Genomic DNA, 19,692 nt, shown 5'->3' on the forward strand with positions numbered 1-19,692 from the left:
GGCTGCCATCTCCGAGATCAACGAGCGGATGTGGCCACAAGAAAAGCGGTCTAGAGGAACTGTAAGGAGCCTCCCTAGTGGGTTTGAAGGGGGCTTGGTAAGAGGCGACTAGGACCTCGTTGAGGTCCCAAGTCGGAAAAAAAAGCAGTGTATGATCGGGAGGCGGAGATTGGAAGCTCCCTTGAGAAAGCCCAGATAAGGGGTGATGGGAAATGGGACCCCAAAGTCCGAAGAGACAACCGCTGCGAGGGCAGCGGTCTGCTACGCTCTAGGGCGCTGGTAGGCAGTCCCTTGTTAAGGCCCTCCTGAAGGATACCAGGATCGGAGCGATGGAGAGAAGAGATTAATTTGGAACTTGAGGGCCCAGGCACGGGCGACCCACGTGGCGTTGTATATACGGGTGTCTATAACCTGGCTGGAAGCGGTCTGCGCTTTTAGAGGTTCCGCTTGACCCCCAGAGCGGCTGGTTGGGGCCAAGGGGAGTTCGGGTGTAGTGGAGGGTCCGGGACAGGGGCCTCCTGTTTGGGGGTTCTCAAGGAGGAACCACCAAAGATTGCGAGGAGATGCGTGAACCAAGGGCGACTGGCCCTGAGGATAAGAGAAGAGAGGGGAGAGAGGCATAAGGGCCCTAAGGGTCCAAGGGCAACAGAAGGCCTTGGATTCCCGCCCCTTGGAGGGTATCTGGGGAAGAATCTCGGGGTTGGGCGTTAAGAGAGGGTGCGCAGGGACCCACCGTGGGGATCTCGAGATTGAGACTGCCTCCTTAAGAGGGGAGGGGAGAGGGGCCCTTCTGCTTGGGCCAGAGTGATCCTGCAGAACCAAGCTGCTTAGGTGTGCAATGATCCCGATATGTGACCTACCCTGATGGAGGCCAGAGTCGGTTCCGCTCAACGGCAAAGGCGTTCGGCTTTACTCGTGAGCCTTGCTGACTGAGTGCCCTCTTGTCTGGAGATATGTATCTTGTGGTGGTGTTGTTTGTGAAGACCAGAATGAGAGGTCCGCATACCTGGGGTGGAGAGCTGCGAAAGACCAGGTGCATAGCGAGGGTCTCCAGCCAATCTATGGAGCAAGGGTAGATCTGTTGCCAACCATTTGCCCTGGGGCAAGATGAAGAAGGCGAGCGCTGGCAGAGGTAGCCTCGGCGTCCGCGATGACGGATAGCCTGTCGGGTACCTTGAGGTAGAGACCCTGGTTGATGGCCGGCCCGGTCCATCAAGGTAGGGACGTGAGGACTCTTAGGGGAACTCCAACCCGAAGTCGCGAGTTGTTCCTTTCTGAGCGTTGGTACGACGGCAGAAATCATTGTAGAGACCTGGTATGGAAAAAGAAAAGGCCCCAAGGGATAATGCAGATATATGAAATAAGCTTCCCCAACAGTGAAGCAAGGCTGAAAAGGAAAATTGTTTTGTCCACCTGACCTGTAAGAGTGGTGGATGGTGAGCCACCTGTCCGAAGACAGAGAAACCAGTTCCCGGGCCGTGAGATCACTGCCCCCAAGGGAAAAGTGCAAATGGAGGGAAAAGGTGACTTTCGTCCACTAAGCATGAGCTCATGGTTTTGCAGGGTGTTAAGTGTCAGAATAGTGACTGGCTGGGCGAGGGCCCTGAAATAGGAGAGGTTGAGGATGTCGTATAGGCAACCGTGAAACCGAACAGGGAAGGGTCACAAGTGGGCGGCAAGGCCGCCCAGGCCTCGGTTAACACCCTGGGAAGCGGAGGAAAGACTAAGGAAAGCGAAACATGAAGAAGGGGCAAGGTGCATTATCGTGAACAGAAGGAACGGCCTGCTTCCGGATCCCGGGAGGGCTGCTTGGATGAAGTACCTCTTCCGGACCTGTCGAGTCCGACCGTTCGAGAGGTCTGTAGGAAGAGGATTGGTAGTACCTGGGGGGGGAAGGAGGAGAAACGAGAAGAACCTTGGCAAAAGAGGGAGAGGCGCCTCTGGGGTCAGTCCTCCGAGAAAGAGAGGGAGGTACTTGCGTTTGTTACGGGTCTCGGCCAGAGGAATGGATTGAGAGACGGTCCAAAAGTTTCCCCCAGCAATGGGGGCTGAGGCTAGCTTAGCCTTGTTTTTTGACGTCCGCTTGCTAGTGGCGGAGCCAGAGCAGGCGGCAGGGCGGTAACCTGGGACGAAATGGCCCTGGTAGAAAATTTTGCAGCCTGGAAGGTGGCGTCGCGAAAAACTCGGCCACGGCCGTGAGCTTAGCGATGTCCTGCTGCGCTCTGAGGTTGGTTGCGGGAACATGCTGTTTGAGCTGTTGAAGCCACTTGATAGAGGACCTAATGAAAAGGGCAGCGGCAGTGGGAGCTCTGACTGCCCAAGCGTCAGAGAGGTGGCGCGGCGCAGGGCCAGCTCAGCTCGTTTGTCCTCGGGCTTGAGTGCCTCGAGGCATCACTAGGAGTTGAGCGGGAAGCTAGACCTACAATAGGCTCGTCCACAGAGGGGATCGAGCAAGAGGGAAAACTGCGTGGTCAAGGTTGAAAAACTGCTTGTCCTGGAGCGTTGGGGGGCGAGGAGGCTAGCTGCCTGGAGACCAGGTCGGAGAAGATAGGTGGAACAGGGATCACATCAGTTTCCACCACGGGCTGGGAAAAGATGGAGTCAAGAGGTTCCCCCGAGGCCGCAGGCTTGGGCAGAGTGGGGGGGGGTCAGGCCAGAGGTATTCTTGGCCTTGAATAGAAAAGACCTAAACAGGTGCGGTTTAAACAGCCCCACAAATGCGGGCTGGTCCGGAGTGAGGCCCTCGTCCTCAGACATGTCCCCCTCCAGTGGGTCTGCTGCCAAGAAGAGCTCGCTGCCCATGATGGACCCCAAATCGAGGTCCTCCTTGTCCCCAAAGAGGGCAGGTCCCCCGGGCTCCTGGGTCTCCATCTCCTCCATCCCCAAAGGCGAGGGCAAATCCCCGTGGGATGCTACCTGACCGTGCGAGACCGCTGATCCGGAGAGCGATCAAACAGATGGTGCTTGAGCCTCAGGGGCCACAGGCCGTGAGGCCGGTCCGGCCAACTGCTGGAGCTCTTGCGCTATCCCCTGCCGGATTGCCAGCTCCATCCATTGTTTCAGGTTCTCAGGGATATCCACCGTAGGAGGTGAATGAAGCTCCTCCGGGTGCAGGCCTGCAGCAGTGGGAGTAAAGGTGGCCTCAGGGGCCTGTCTAGGCTGTGAGGAAGAGGAAGGAGCAGGGGAGGAGGGGAGAGGAGGATGGGTGGAGGTTGAGGGAGTTGGGGTGGAAGGAGCCAGGGGCACAGAGCTTGACTCTCTGGACCGCCTGTCAATCTCCTTCTCAAGAGCCCTGTGCCGCCTGAGGGCATCCCTCTGGGAGGCTTTGGATACCTCCTGTGCCTGTTTGCGCAGGTGATGAGATTTTGACTTGGCCTTCAAAGAAGTGCCACGAGATGTATTGTCATCTGCCATCTGGAGAGAGAAAAAGGAAATTTTGAGTTAATGCAAGACGGTTGCAGCACGTCTGGATGCGGCCTACGTTGAGGCGGGGATCCCAGCGCTCGTTCACACCCCTTTTGATCAAAAATTTTTTTGTAAAAGTTGTTGAGGAGCAGGGCCTAGCCAGAAGCCAATCAGCCAGAAAAGTGAGCGTAAGCAGCTGCCCCTGCCGGGCGGACCGGGAAAGGGGATGGCAGAGCTGCTACCTCGCCGTGCTGGGGAGGCTGCGGAGCCAACGGACCCTTATCTCGTGAGGATGACCTCGACAGAGTTCTTAAAAGGTACAAACTGAGATATGGGCAGTCCGAGGATCTGCCCAGTGAATCAGAAATAACGCAGCCTGCGGCTAGGCCTCTAGCAATGGCGGAGGGCCATGCGGCCACAAACAAGATGGCGGGAAAACTGGCGGCCGCGAAAAAAATTGGAGGCAAAACCCAGCGGCGGTAGTCTCCCAGGACGAAAATAGAAGGCCAGCAGGCCGCAAACCATTGGGAGAGGCAGGGAAGCAAGTTTCCCTGGGCTAAAGGCATTTGCGGGGGGAAAGCGGCAAATAAAGAAAACAGGCAGGAAAACGGAGAAACGAAGCGGCTTGCACGGAGTGGCTTAGCGGCAGACGAGGGGGGTGGGGGTGGGGGGGGCAACGCTCGAAGCGCTAGATTCCACCCTTAGAAAAATCAGAAATTATTAATCCCCCCTATAAGAGAAGACTCCGAAGGAGTTCAAACCTCTAAATCCTTGCGCTGCTAAGAAAGGGTCCAATTTGAGTGAAAAGAATGCTGGAAAATGCTGAACGACCAGAGCTGAGGAAAAAACAGCCTGACTACCACGAGGCTGAGCTAAAAACTGGGGAGCGCCCAGAGGACCACGTGATGGTGAGAGGCGTTCCTCAATTTCAAGCTCAGCCTGTGAGAGCCGAGACTGGAGCACCTCCCAACCTGGACACTCGCAGCAGCTCTATGGAAAACAACTCTGTTTTCCTTTAAAAAAAAGTGAATTAGATATGTTCCTTTACAGATCAGTACCCACAATTTTTTATGTAGTAAACAACAATGTCAAGCATGTCAAAAACAAACAACAAAAATGTTATAGCTTAGTGTCATGTGCATTTTTAGATCTCTAGATAGTAGATAATATGCCTGCAATCTGTTCATAATTGCCACCACTAGATTCTAGCCTGCTCCCTAGGTCTTGCATCACACATCACTCATACTTTTCTCCCCAATCTATATAAACCCACTTTCCTACCTTATCCTCAATTTAAATTAACTAGAAATCAACCTATCAGGGCTCCACAATGCATACCTTTTTCCCATAGCTAAGAAGTCCTGAACTGATGCCATAACTAGATTTTTTTCAAAAATATGAAGGCATAGTTCCACTTACCTGAGAATTAGTACTATAGAAGTTAAAAATTATTGTAAATCTGAACCTTTTTCTGAAATGCCACATTTTACTTGTTTTTTATTACTGTGGATTACTTGTTGATTACTCAGTGCATTTCAAAGTCATTGTCTTTTATTTGCTGTTCCTAATTTTCCACCATCGTTATTTAATTAATAAATTATATACTGACATATACTTTATAAAGAGACAGAACATTTAATACTGTGTGACACAATCTAACATGTTTGCTGCAATGAGCCATGGAGTTGAAATCCAGTTATAAACAAATTTAATTTTTTTACGTTAAAAAATGAATAGATTGAAATTATTTTAGTAACTGATAATGTATTATATGAGCTGTATGTTCTCCAGCTTTTTCAAAGCATATCTTTAGTTACATTACAGCTACAGACTTATTTTTAAAAGCATTCTTACCCATGTTTGAGTAAATATGTTTCAGACTATACATTTCCTCCATTTATAGCAAACTTTCCCAATCTTGAGCTAATTTAATGGGTTAATTTGCAATTTGCATACTTGAAGTGAGAACTACAATCCAAAACATAGATTCTGATTACAGCATGTGAAGTCCCACAGTGGAAATGGCTGTACTATAATTAAATTTATTATCACTTACTTGGATCAGAAAGTTGAAGCAGAAAAACTGCTTGCATACTGTGGAGAAAGAGAAAAAAGCTCAGTGTTAATTATATATTTAGAAATATATAAAACAAACTTGCAACAACTACCTTACAACATTTTAATATTCTTCAGTGTAGGAGAGCTATCTGCACCTTTGCCTTTAAATCTGAATATTGCTAAAGGAAACAAATAATAGTTTTGGTTAATTTTGTTTTTAAAACAAAATTAAACATCTTGCTCTGCATCAGCTCGTTTGCTTTCTCATTCAACTTTTGTCTGAGATTTGCTATTAGATCCCATCAACATACAATTCATATAGAAGTAGTACATATATAGCAGAAATCTCTTATCTTAATAAATTGAGGAGATGAAGATCCTCACATTAAATAAATAAGCATTTAAAAGCATAATAGAATGCTTAGAAGATGGATGTAATAATCAAATACTTAATTTCAATCCATGATACTGTGCAGTGTCTTGTCCTAGATAGCCATCGAAAGAGAAAATAATAATCCTGGACAATAGAAAGAATATTTGCTCCTGTATCCAATATGGCAATAAAAAGAAAGTATGCATAGTTCTGTTTCTTCTTTTAAATCAATCACTTATAATGTATTCTTAAAGTTGTTTGGTTCACACATTGCAATAGGTCAGAATATGCTGAATAAGGAGTAACTGTCTCTATTCACACATTGTGCCAAATTACACCAAATAAATCACAGCCTACAAGGCTCAATGACCATGTTCACATAACACACCAAAAGAAAAACAATTTATGATTTGTTACAATATAAGTATCACTGCAGGATTTTAATCATAAGTCCACAATATTTTAAGTTATTGTTATTTGCCAAGTATATGGTTAACAGTCTAGATAAGCAGTGAAACATTTCAAACCAAAAAAGAAGTCTAGTTGTCATGATTCAACTTCCAGACAACTCTACATGGATGACTGAGAATCTTTATCAACTTTTGCATAGTATTTGTATTTTTCTAATTTGAACCATGACTTAGGTAAAAACACATAATATGCTTTATTATTACCCTAAATAGTTGTACAACAAAGACTAAAGTAAAAAAGGATTTAAAAAGAAAAGCTAATTGAATGAATATAATGCAATACCATTCTAAAATCAATTTATGCATATAACAATGTTCTATCAAGAAGTGGTAATATCATAACTCTATCAGGAGTTTAACATAACATCATCTGAACACAAGTTCTGGTTCATATCCTGAAGTCAAGATAGAAATTTAAAAAAGAGAAGGTTACAGGTTGCTAAAAAGTATATAGATATAAATAAATATTAGTTCAATAATACTCTGAATGATATTTCTTTTTAAATTTCCTACAAAAAATACTCAAAATAACCCCGAATTCATGGTTTTTATTTTATTTTTATTGATTTCAATAGAAAAAATAAAATGCTAAGGATAAAGAATTGCATTAAAATTTAGTCATATCTATCCAATATTGAAATCAATGAATCTTAAACTGTGCTCTTCACTGATTGCCTTTATGTGCTGTAGGATTATTAGTTAAATTCTATAAAACTGAAAGGAAAAAGGTAATTGGATGAAAAAAAAGAACCATAGAGGCAGGGCAGATTTTCTGATTTATTTTTCAGCAAATGTTTTACTTGTTTGTTGTCAGAAGCCTGTTGTCAAAAGTTTGTTGTTCATGTTTCATGAATTTTAAATATATAAATTAATTCATTAGTTTTAACCAAAATAGTAATTATTTTTAGCCCATTTTACAAATCATGAATCATGAAATCTATGGACACTTTTGTCAATAATAGAGAATTTACAAATGATATACCACATAATATTAGCACAAAACATTGTACTTCAACATTTATTATAATCTCCCTTCAGCAACTACCGAAAACTTTGATAATCTTCACCTTTTTCTTTTTCAACAAAGACTGAACTAGCTGTTATCACTTCCTCTAGCCTGAAAGAAATCACTGATATTAAAAATTAGATCTAATTCTTGCTTCAAACCTAAATTCAATTTAAAAGATGCTCCAGATGAGGAACATGACATTAGGGTATATGACATTAGGGAACATTTACATCTAATCCAGATAAGTTAAATGGGAAATATCTCAGATATTTCAGCAAAGTTGCCCAGGATCTTTTGAAGATCACGAAAAGTTCAAGTCTGCATCAACTTTTTAGAAAAACATAATGACATATACAGGCAACACAAAGTTTGATAACAATCAGTGGTGGGATTCAAATTGTTTTACTACTGGTTCTGTGGGTGTGGCTTGGTGGATGTGGCATAGCTTGTGGGCATGGCTTGGTGGGCATAGCAGGGGAAAGACACTGTAAAATCCCCATTTCCTCCCCACCTTACTAACCTGCTTTCCAGCTCCATTCTCCTGTGCAGGGCAACCAACATGACCCAGCCTACCATCTGGGACTCAGGAGGCAGAGAACAGATGGGGGTGGGGCTAGTCAGAGGTGGTATTTGCAGGTTCTCCAAACTACTCAAAATTTCCACTACCAGTTCTCCAGAACTGGTCAGAACCTGCTGAATACCACCTCTGATAATAATCAATACCAGTCAGTGGTGAGTGCACTTCTAACATTAGTCTTAATTGTTACAAGAATTGTTTTATTTGGAAGAGCTTTAAATAGTTAAAAAAAAATCAATAATCACAGCCATCTTTTCTGTCCTTGTGTCCTCCTTTCTTAGATAATTTAAATGCCATATTGAGAAGCTACTTACTGCTGCTAAAAGCCTCTAGCACTTGCTACACTTGTTCTACTCCTAGCTGAATCAGCAATTCCACGCAGTTCTGTTTCCTTCTCTACACTGTCTGAACATGTAAGGTAGACTGAGAATGGTAAAGCAGCAGAATGGATCATTATGTGCAATATTAGGAATTGTTGCAAAGGCTGAGAAGAGTGAGAGGAAAGCACTGTGCTCCAGCATTGTTGCTGAAGGATGTGGAACAGGCATGTTGTAATAGCACTTCCTGCCCAATGTCCATGGTCCAGTAGCTGCCATCACTGCTATTCCCAGACTCTTCTTTCTTACCGGAAGGAGAACTACAAAGAAGACTGACAAATACGAAGCTTGTTGTTGTGGCTCCTTGCGATTATCCAATATAACATGGTTTCAGCTGTTATTAAGCCCAGCAACAGCAGATTAGACATTTTATGCCTTCTATTTCATTTGCTGTTTGCTATAATTAGAAAGGCAGAGAAAGGCAGAAGACAGTATTTTCACATTATTTGTGAAAATGATCCCACATATAAAAGTCCATCTGACATTATATATTTAAATTTTCAAACAATTTCTGATAAGAGTACCTTGGGTAAACTAGGTTTACAAATAGTAGAAAAGAGTAACAAAGTTGATATTGATAGAAATGTGGAGGGCTAGAAAAGAAGAAAATATTCAGAAATGGTTCAGGCAGACATTTCCTGTGATTCATTGGATATAAGAATCTGTATGTGGGGGTGGGGGTGGGGGGTGTACAGCACAGACAAATTATAAGGTTCTGTTATTTTAGCCCATTTCAATAAAAGCACTTTTCTCCTTCTTGCAAAGTCAACTTTCTGATTTGGTGGAGCTGATATAAATCTCATTCTCTCTTTCAATAAAGATTGGCCATCTAGCCTTTGTTAGTGGAGATGGTTTCCAGTATTCAGGGCACCCTACTGTCTACTAAGCATCTTCCTGCAACATTGTTGTAACATTAACATCAGGCAGATTTCTAAATGACTCATTTGCCAAATGGCATGATGTAACTAACACTATAGTTGGGACAGAATTTACATCACCAAGCATCAGCACAACAGCCTGCAGAATAACTTAAATTTCTGTGTTCCCAGAAGACTTTATCTGAGTAATGGGTGGGGTGGGGTGAAGACCAGTTCCTAATGACTCAGCACAATCTCTTTAAAAGGAATTAGCTAATGGATTGCACAAAGATTGTACAAAGGTGACTTTTGAGCTAAGTACTGGAGGAAAAGAAAGGTCAGAAAGGGATGAAGAAACTCAGTCTAGGCAGTAGCAGGGATGAGTGCGGGTTGGAAATAACTACTTGTACAGTTGCATTATAAGACTTATTTAATGATTTCAAGGGCTTGTGCAGTGGTAGGATTCAAATAATTTAACAACCGATTACCTGCCCTAATGACCAGCTGGGTAGACGTGGCTGGATGGGCATGTGACTAGGTGGGCATGGCCGGGATAGGCGTGGCATAGGACTAGTGTGGTGCTAAGGCAGGACTTCCCTGAGACCTTCCCTCACACTCATGCGGCTTATACAGATTCTGCTATTGGTGTTCAGGGATGCTTAGCCACACAATACTCATCATTTTTCAGTCATTTAGTGGGCATATTGCCCATGTGACTCTCAGGCTTAGTTGACGAGGGCAACTCCTTTAGTTCTCTTAATAATCCTAGTGTAAGTTATAAAGCCTCTCAACAAAGTGTCCAATAAACAAAGTATTACTATTGGATCTATAAATTTCATAGTTCCTCAAGATCTAGATTTCTATGTACACTGTAATTACTAGTCAAAATGAAGTGGGTTGGCTTGAAGGATGGCTTAATTTATTGCAGGTGTGGGACACAGAGAGACTATCTTGTTCCCAGCAATGATTAAAATAAATTGAAATCCTTTAGTCCATGTGCAGTGGTGATGGTTTTTGATAATTATAGATTCTGTGTCTATCATTTATCTAGAGTAAACAGATTGTGAAGACTAGTTGAACTACAATGTAGTAACTAATTTCCAAGTAAACAATGGGTGTGTTAGGGACCATGATAATTTAGATACATGTACTAATGCTCCCTGTAGCAGAATCCTGCTTTTAGTATTGGGAAAGAAGTGTGGAACTTGCTGCTTACCATACAAGAAAATAAAAAACTTCCTTACAAAATGCATTTATATGTGTTTTTTTTTTAATTATGCAGGTGATCCTCCAGTTACAAAGTTATACCTCATGCTTCAGTTATACCTCATGCTCCCCTGGGATTCCCATCCTATCTTGACCTACTGGGTCTCCACAGACTGGGCCTGCTTTGTGAGTGATTCCACTCACTCATCTCTACCCCATTTTCCATGGATTACTTACTTTTTGAAGATCTTCAGAGATCCAGAAGAGGCTGACTCACTGGCAGACAAGCCAAAGTATTTTATTCAGATGATGGCAAAGCTGTAAGAATGTGGGCTTGTGACATAGGAAGGAAAACATTTAACCAGCTTCTGAGTAAAAGACTTTTGCTTGGGGTTTTGCTTCAGGGATGGAGGTAGCAACAGCAGCCTATCAATGAGTAGCTTACTTCCTGTTTCATTGGGCTGAACTATAAGCCCCTTGTTGATTGGCTACCATGCCCCAATCCCTGAAGCCTGTCATTCGAACTAGCCAATCAGCAGCAAGCAAACTGGGCCCAAACTGGGTCCAAACTAAACCTACAGGCCTTCATGGCAGGGAAGCCAGTCTTTTATTTAGATGGGAAAAACTGCTGTCCTTACATCTCATGTCCTTACAACTTCAATGGCTTCTGAATAAAAGACTTTGGCTTCTCTGCCACATGGGTAAGCCTCTTCTTCAGCTTTTCAAAAAGTAAGTACAGTAAAGCCATGGGAAATGGGGTGGGGAGGGCTGGATTGGGCCCAGGGACCCTCCATTTTAGCCTGTAACAGGCCAGGGGAGCCCTAGGAAGGGTCAAAGGGGGCCTGAGGGAGGGCTGGATTGGGCTCAGAGACTCTCCATTTTGGCCTGCAACAGGCTGGGGGAATCCTAGGGAGTCCCAGATAGGGCCTGGAGGGCTGGATTGGCCCACAAAGCTTCCATTACGGCCTGTAACTGGCCAGGGGAGCCCTAGGGAAGCCCTGTAACAGGCCGTTTGCACCAGAAAAGAGGTGAAGGAAGGGTCACCAGACAGGCAGGTAGCTGGGCCATGTGGAAGGTAGCAGAAAATGGTGAAGAAAGGTTTGGCAAGGAGCTGGACCACACAAGAGGCCAGGCAGGCAAGTGGGCTGGGCTGCAGGGGCCACATGGTTGAGGCAAGTGAGCTAGCAAGTGAGGGAGCTAGAGAAAAGCACTGCTAGGTGCTATGAGATGTGCAAACTCTGTGTGTATGCCCGAGAAGGACGAGAAGACTTGCCTAACTTTTCTGCCTCCCTTAGCAGCGCGAAGGCAGCCGATGCAGTCTGCCCCTTTAAGGTATTTCAATGTGGGGGGAAGGGAGATAATAAAGGGTCAGGCAGACCACAGGAGCTGTCTTCTGAGCACCTCTGCTGTGGAGGGAGGCAGAAAAGTTCGGCAAGTCTCCTCCTCCTTCTCGGGCATACACACAGACATGCACAGTTCTCATGGCGCCAGGCCCAGACCCTTCCACAAGGAGACGGTGCATGGGCAAGTCCATCTGGTGCCATGAGATGTGAGCATGGTACACTCTATCTGTATGCCCAAGAAGGAAGAGAAGACTTGCCGAACTTTTCTGCCTCCCTTTACAGCACAAAAACAGCCACTGCAGTCTGTCCCTGTAAGGTGGTTTGATGAGCTGGTGCGGTTCTCTATTTGGGTAGCCCGATGGCTGCAACAGCATCTGCATCAGCAACAAGCAGTGGTGCGACAACAAGGTACAGTAAGATTTTGTGCTGCAGAAATTGTTCCATTAAAAAAATAGTGCATCTTCAAGGGCCTTCTGGCAAAAAAAAAAAAAAATCACCCCAAAACAAAAGCCATTCGGTAGGCAGACTCAGTAGGCAGTCGCGATCTTTAGATGGGCTTTTATTTTGTCAGCCCAAGGGCGGAGGGGGGAAGATATGTAGGAAATCGCACTGTCTCTGCAGCATCGGTCATGTGACTGAGTGAGCATGGCCAACTTGACGTCACTCAACAAGGTGCTGCCCCACCCTTCCCTTAGTGACATTGAGTTGGCCACGCCCACCAGTCACATGACCAGCTAGCCATACCCACCAAGCCACACCCATAGAACTGGTGGTAAATTTTGAATCCCATCACTGATATAGATCAATAATAAAACATATTTTCCAGAAAGCAAACAAGTTGTCCTGTTCCCCCAGTCTAGATAAACCTTCCAATACAGATAGTCCTTGCTTTACAGTCATTTATTCGTTTGAACCATTTGAAGTTACAACAACACTGAACAAGTGGTGGTTATGACTGGTCTTCAGAGTTCTAGCCCTCCCAACAGGGTGGACTTTTTTTAATAAAAAAAATCAATATTTATATTAATATTTATAATATTTACATACACGCCATGCCCAGTCAGTCACATGACCACCAAGCCACACCCACAAATTAGGCCATGCCCACAGAACTGGTTGTTAAGAAATTTGCATCCTGTTATGATATGTACAGAATAACCCTTCTTACCGGTTGCCTTTGTCATTTACAGTAAACAAAAATATTGAAGTATAAGCACAGCATAAATACAACAGAGAACCTTAGATAGCAACAGAATGTCAGAGAGACAGTATCTCAGAGAGAGCAAGCTATGATCTCTAGCTCCCTCTTATGGTAATTTGCAATGTAATCAACTAATCGGAATATAGTATAAATCAATACAGTGATTTTTTCTTAAAGCTACAAACATACATTGTTGGTTTCTATATTGCCAACCCAACTAATTGGTGGACAGATTCCTAACAAATCCCACCCCTGCCTCTGTGTGTGTGTTTGTGTGTGTGTGTGTGTGTGTGTGTGTGTGTGAGAGAGAGAGAGAGAGAGAGAGAGGGAGGTTAGATCTCTCTCTCGATCTCTCGATCTCTCTCTCTCTGGCGACCCATGGTATAGGGCATAATATGATGTGCAGGAAGACAAAAGAGAGGATACTTTCAAGAAAAACATATCACTTTCTCTGCCAATTTCTTTAATAACTTTGCTTGGCAAGGAAGGTAATAAATGGCAATCAATATTGCAACTATTATAAGTGCAAGCTGGTTATTAAGAACTCAAATTATGATCACATGACCATAAGGTTGTTGTGATGGCTAAAATTTTGAGGACCAGTTATAATAAGTACCACTTGGTCCAGCACTATTACAAACAGTCCACTTGGTCCAGCACTATTACAAACAGTCAATGAACAAGTGAATACTGTAAGTGAAACAAGTAAATGAATACTGCCTGAAATAAGAATCTAAGTGGATTTATCCAGTGTCTATTTTCACAAAGTGTCTTTTTTTTAAAGAACTAAGTAGATTAAGAATAAATTATTTGCGCTATTTGAATTTGAAAAATTATTGCTTTGTCAAAACTACAGAAATGAACTGACATTCCTTCCAATGTACATGTGGGGAGGAAGAGAAAGGAGAAATAGGAAACAAACCTCATGACTGTATTTGTCACACCTTGTCAAAATCAGCTTAGCATTAATTAATTACATTATTTTCCATTTCTCCTTAACAGGAGTGTAGAAAACTACTAGTTAAAAATGTGGAAGCATTTATAATACCTAGTCCTTCCCACTTTTCACAAGAAACTAAAGCAAACAAATAAAAAAGATTTAAAAGGTGTGCAAGCCTCTTATTTATTGTTTGTTAAATGGCAAACCCAAGTACACTAAGCGTAGGCTTCCAGTATTTCCTACTTTAAATACTTTTGGTGGGTTGTTCTTAATCCAGAACGAAGTGTTCTTGCTAGAATCCAAAACATACTTTGATGGGGGAAAGGAGGGAGGGAGACAGGAAAATAAAGATCCCCCTTTTTTGCTTTTGTTGTTCCAAAACCTCTGGTTGTGAAATAGTTTGACTTCATATATACATGAGCAGCCAAAATCTTTGGATCAATCACATTTTATTAATTTCAACAACCCTATATTTTGTGGGTTTTTAATATGTGACTACTTATTTTCTTTTCTATATATCTACTATTTGCACAAACATGTTCAGCATGAACATGTATTTACAGCACTTTAAAAAAAAGAGGAGTGATTTATGCATGTTGATTTCATTACCACTGAAGGGTATTTCACTTGCATACACACACATTCACACAGGTAACTATGCAACAAGAAAAGAACAGACAAACATCCCAAAGAACAAGTCTTTTGTGGATATTTCTGCTTAGCAAAAACAAAAAAGGAAAAGAAAAGGGGGAAAAAAGAACTACAAATTTGGTTCATTTCTGAACCTTTTCACATTTTTGCTTGATGAAAAAAAGTAAACTAGAAAATTTGCACTAAACCAAGGGGCGGGGGAGTCTGGCAACCAGTTTTCAAAACCAAGTTTTAGATAATATAGCAGCTCTGATATTCATCAGTATTCAAACGGAAGAAACCTAATAAACAAAATATAACACAATACTGATCATTTAGGAATATTTTCCTTTACATTTTATTTTAGCTCAGTTAAAACTCCTCTGGAAAATAAAGTTCTAGAGGAGTCAAATAGGAATTTGTTAGCTCTCAAGAAACAGGCAATCAATCGAAAATGCCACTGCCATTTTACAGGTATTATAATTTTTAAATAATTATAATTTAACTCATAAGAAAACCAGTCCATCTATAAACAGAAAAATATTTATGCTATACTTTGTTTTTGGTTCAATAGCTCAGCGAGAAGAACAGGGTTGTTAGCCAGACCAACATTCAGTTAATTAATATGCACTATGTAATTTCAACTGAAAAGGTGAGGGGGAGGGTAGGAAAGAAAGCAAACAGCAACTTTTGTTCAGGGAGCTCCTTTGTTTTATGTCTCCTGTCTATATCGATGCTTTTTCAAACTTGCAAATTTTTAAAATGTGTGGACTTCAACTCCCAGAATTCGCCAGCTGGTACATTGGCTGAAGAATTTTGGGAGTTGAAATTCACCTATCTTCAAATACCAAGTTTGCTCCTCCAGTTTGCTCCTCTAGAGATTGCCCCCTTTTCTCCTAAGTATATTTCTCAGGAAATTTGTGGGAGATGGGTGAAAAAGGAACCAGAAGGATTAAAGATGGAAGACAATGTGGTCTAGATCAGCGATTGCCAACTGGTGGGCCGTGAGAAAATTTTGGTGGGCCGCAGAGAAATCTCACCCCCAGAGGCCCCCCCAAAGCAATTAATCCAGACTGCTCAGAAACACAAGGCTGCGCCACCCACATGGCCTGCAGGAACCCTCCCCGCCCACTCACTCCTTACCCAGTAAACTTGCCTGCTAAAATTGCTATTTTTCCTTCTTCTGACCATCATCTGTTCTGCTGTGCCAGGAGATTTAGATTAACTAGGAAGCAGAAAATGGTTGGATTTCTTGCTTTCTAGCTAGTCTTTAGATCTTCGGCTCAGCACAGCCAAACCTCCCTTAAGACTGAAGGTTAATTCAAATTCAGTCCTAAGGCGTATCAGGTAAGTACCAATGTCCCTTCTCGTATGAGCTGCTCAGAGCATCCAGTAGTGGGACATACCAAAGCTTGGCCTGTCCTACGGGAGGGACTCCGTCTGGTTCGGAATCTCCTCAGGGTCTCTAAGAACCCGTTGCAGAACCCGTCTGCCAAATGAGGCTCCGCGGAGGTAAACACATCAATTTTGTAGTGTCTAATAAAGGGTGATGGAGAGAACCAAGTCACCGCCCGGCAGATTTCCGTTATTGGTGTCTGAGTGGCCCAAGCCGCCGAGGTCGCCGCACTCCTAGTTGAGTGACCAGTTATGCCTCTAGGCACCTGCAGGGCTTGAGCCTGATATGATCTAGCTATTGTTGCTCTTATCCAACGGCCTATGGTGGATGAAGATACCTTGTGACCCTGTGTCTTGGGCTGAAAGGAAACAAATAAAGCTTCCGATTTTCTGAAGGACTGTGTGCGCTTGATGTAGATTCGCAGAGCGCACCTAACATCAAGCTTGTGCCATTGCCTTTCCCTCTCCTGTGAAGGCCTGGGACAGAAGTTTGGAAGGATGAGCTCCTGTGCTCTATGGAAAGCCAAGTTGACCTTGGGCAAAAACGAGGGATCGGGACGGAGAACCACCCGGTTGGCATGAAAAACGCAGAGGTCTTGTCTGACAGACAAGGCTGCGATTTCCGATATGCGACGAGCAGAGGTTATGGCTATCAGGAAAACTACCTTATATGTCAAAAATTGGAGACTTGACTCCCTCAATGGCTCGAACAGTGCTCTGGTGAGAGAAAGAAGGACCTTGCTAAGGTCCCAGGTGGCATAACAGTGTACTGCTGGGGGACTTAGATTGGTAGCCCCTCTAAGGAAGGAGCGTATGTGAGGGTGATGAGAGAGGGAGCTGAAACCTTGGCAGGGAATAACTGATGTCAGCGCTGGTACCTGCCTCTTTGGGGTATTAGGAGATAGCCCCTTATGAAGTCCTTCCTGCAGAAATTCTAAAACCTGAGCTACAGAAGGTGAAGTAGGGTCTATTTGAGATTTACTACACCATCTACAGAAAATGGACCATGTTGCATTGTAAATGCGGATGGTTGAGGGTTGCCTGGCAGCTAAAATAGTGCTAATGGCTTCTCGCTCTTCAATATGCTCCGCTCAACCTCCAGACGGTCAAATGAAACCATTGAGGGTCTGGGTGTAGGAGGGGTCCCTAAGATAGTGAGATCTTGTCTGGTGGAATCCTCCAAGGAGGAGCTACCAAGAGGCCGCGAAGGCCTGGTCCACCTGGGCCAGTGAGGTGCCACTAGGATTAATTCCGCTTTCTCCTGTGATCCAGTTTCTGGATCAACCTGGGTACCAGTGCTAGTGGGAGGAATGCATACAAGAGCCCCCTTGGCCATGGGCAGCTTGAGAAAAATCTCAGGAGCTGAGCATTGAGAGGGGAGGCAAATAGGTCCACCACTGGTTGTCCAAATATCCTTGCTGCTTCTTTGAACAGCGACGGGTGGAGGTACCACTCTGACTGGTCTATGATGGCCCTGCTTAGCCAATCTGCTTGTGTGTTTGACAGGCCGGAAATGTGCTCTGCCTTGATAGAAAGAAGATTGTTCTCCGCCCAGCGACACAGGCGCTCGGCTTCTCTCATCAATTGTATGGATTGTGTGCCCCCTTGTTTGTTTCTGTGAGCTTTGGCTGTCACATTGTCTGTTAGGATGAGGATGTGTTGACCTCGTACCTGGGGAAGGAAGCTGCGGAAGGCAAGGAAAACAGCATGAAGCTCCAGCCAGTTTATGCTGCATGACTGTTCTATTGCGGACCATCTACCCTGGGATGTGAGTGACTGAAGGTGGGCACCCCATCCAAATAAGCTGGAATCTGTGGTGATAGTAATCCTTTGAGGCTCCTTGAAGAGGCAGCCCTTGTTGATGACCGGTTTGGCCCACCAAAGTAGGGACATGAGGACCTTGGGAGGTACCCTGACCACGCGTTTGGAGTTGCTTCTGCCGGATCTCTGGTACGGAAGCAGGAACCACTGGAGGGATCTAGAGTGTAAACAGGCCCAGGGAATAATAGAGATGCATGATATCATTTTTCCTAATAGTTTAGATAGCTCTAGTAAGGACACCCTTCTAAAGCGCCTGATCTCCCGAACGGAGTTTTGGATGCTAAGTAGTCTGTCTGAGGACAGATAGACTTTACTTTCCAATGTGTCGATAACTGCCCCCAAATGGGTTATTCGAGTCGAAGGAGATAATTGACTCTTTTTCCAATTTATGAGAAAACCATGCTCCTGGAGAGAAGCTAAGGTGGTCTGAGTGTCCCTCGCTGCTTGGGGATTAGAGGGGGACAGGATTAAAATGTCATCCAGGTAACACTGGAGACGAACGGGGATATTCCTGAGATGGGCAGTGAGTGCTGCGAGGACCTTGGTAAAAGTTCTAGGGGCAGAGGCTAGTCCAAAGGGAAGGGCCACGTATTCGAAGTGGTGATTGTTGTAACAGAACCTTAGAAACTTGAAATGGGAAAGCCGAATAGTGATATGTAAATACGCCTCCATCAGGTCAATGGACATGAGCACATCCCCATGTCTGATGCCCAGCAATATAGATTGTAGGGAATGCATTTTGAATTTACGATAAATTAGAAAACAGTTAATCTTTTTAAATCCAAAATTGCTCTCCACCCCGCCCCCCGAGTGTTTTGGAACAATGAAGAGATAAGAGTAAAAACCCGCCCTCTTTGTTCATATGGAACTGGTTGGATAGCTTTTATGTTTAGGAGGTGTTGGATAGCGGAATCCATTAGATTACGCTTGATCGGGTCTCTGGAGGGGGGGCACGACATAAAGAAATTTGGGGGAGTGGTGTGAAACTCAAGGGCAAGACCAAATCTAACGGTGTCTCTGACTCAAGCGTCAGAGGTAGAAGAGTCCCACTGACTCGCAAACAACTTAAGGCAACCGCCAATGGGTAGAGTCTCCCTTGACCTATCTTGATCGTCGGAAGGGCCTGCTTCCTTTCCCCTGAAAAGGCCTTTTATATTGGCTGCCCCTTCTACTTCTGTCTCCCAAATCAGCTCTATCCTGGGATTGACCTGATCTGAAGGGAGGGGGCCTCTGATACCTGGGGGAGAAGGGAGCCTGATAGGAGGGCCGAAAGGAGCCTCTCCGAAAGGGCTGGGGGGTTCTGAACTCTGATTTTCGTAAAAGGGCAGGAAGAAACTTTTTCTTGCTGTGGGTCTCCGTAAGTAAGGGGTCCAGGGAGGGGGCAAACAGCTTATCTCCCACAAGCGGGGAAGAGGCCAGTTTTGCTTTATTTTTGAAATCTGCCTGCCGGTGTCTCAGCCAAAGTAAGCGACGGGCAGTGACCTGTGATGTGATTGCCCGAGAGGAAAACTTGACTGAGTGGTAAGTAGCATCAGCGGAAAACTCGGCAGCAGTTGTAACCTTCGCGATGTCCTGCTGTGCCCTGATGTTAGTCGTGGGGACGAGTTGCTGCAGTTGGCGGAGCCAACGAATGGATGCTCTTGTGAAAAAGGATGCAGCCGTAGCCGATCTGATGGTCCATGCGTCTGACTGGTGAGCCCTGCGCAGGGCTAACTCGGCCCGCTTTTCCTCAGGCTTTAGAGCCTCTAGCGCCTCAGTCGGAGTTAGGGAGGACGCTAAGCTCACTATGGGCTCATCTACCTCCGGGGTACTCAGTAACTTTGAAAATCCTGAGTCTAAATTGAAGAACTTTTTATCGTGACCGGAGGGGGCCAGGTGTACCGCTGTAGAGGCCAGCTGCTTTTGCACTAAATCAGACAAAATGGGTGGGACCGGTATAACCTCGGCCTCGACTACAGGCTGGTTAAAGATTAGGTCCGCTGGACCTTCTGTGGAGGGTGCAGGGGTGTCGCCTGGTGATTGGGTATCTA

At 44.6% G+C, this 19,692-nt stretch overlaps 1 protein-coding gene across 13 annotated transcripts in view; it reads right to left on the reverse strand.

Moving 5' to 3' along the window:
- Positions 1 to 19,692, reverse strand: part of THRB (thyroid hormone receptor beta) — a 198,248-nt gene that overhangs the window by 98,357 nt on the left and 80,199 nt on the right. For all 13 annotated transcript variants that reach the window (XM_087915600.1, XM_087915598.1, XM_087915603.1 and 10 more), the window contains one exon: positions 5,462 to 5,499. In XM_087915600.1, coding sequence (XP_087771726.1) covers positions 5,462 to 5,498 — 37 coding nt within the window. In that variant the 5' untranslated portion in view covers position 5,499. The remainder of the gene's footprint in view (positions 1 to 5,461; positions 5,500 to 19,692) is intronic.

The sequence above is a fragment of the Pseudonaja textilis genome, chromosome Z, assembly GCF_049901715.1.
Source record: "Pseudonaja textilis isolate UNSWEBS1 chromosome Z, rPseTex1.2, whole genome shotgun sequence".
Lineage (NCBI taxonomy): Eukaryota > Metazoa > Chordata > Lepidosauria > Squamata > Elapidae > Pseudonaja > Pseudonaja textilis.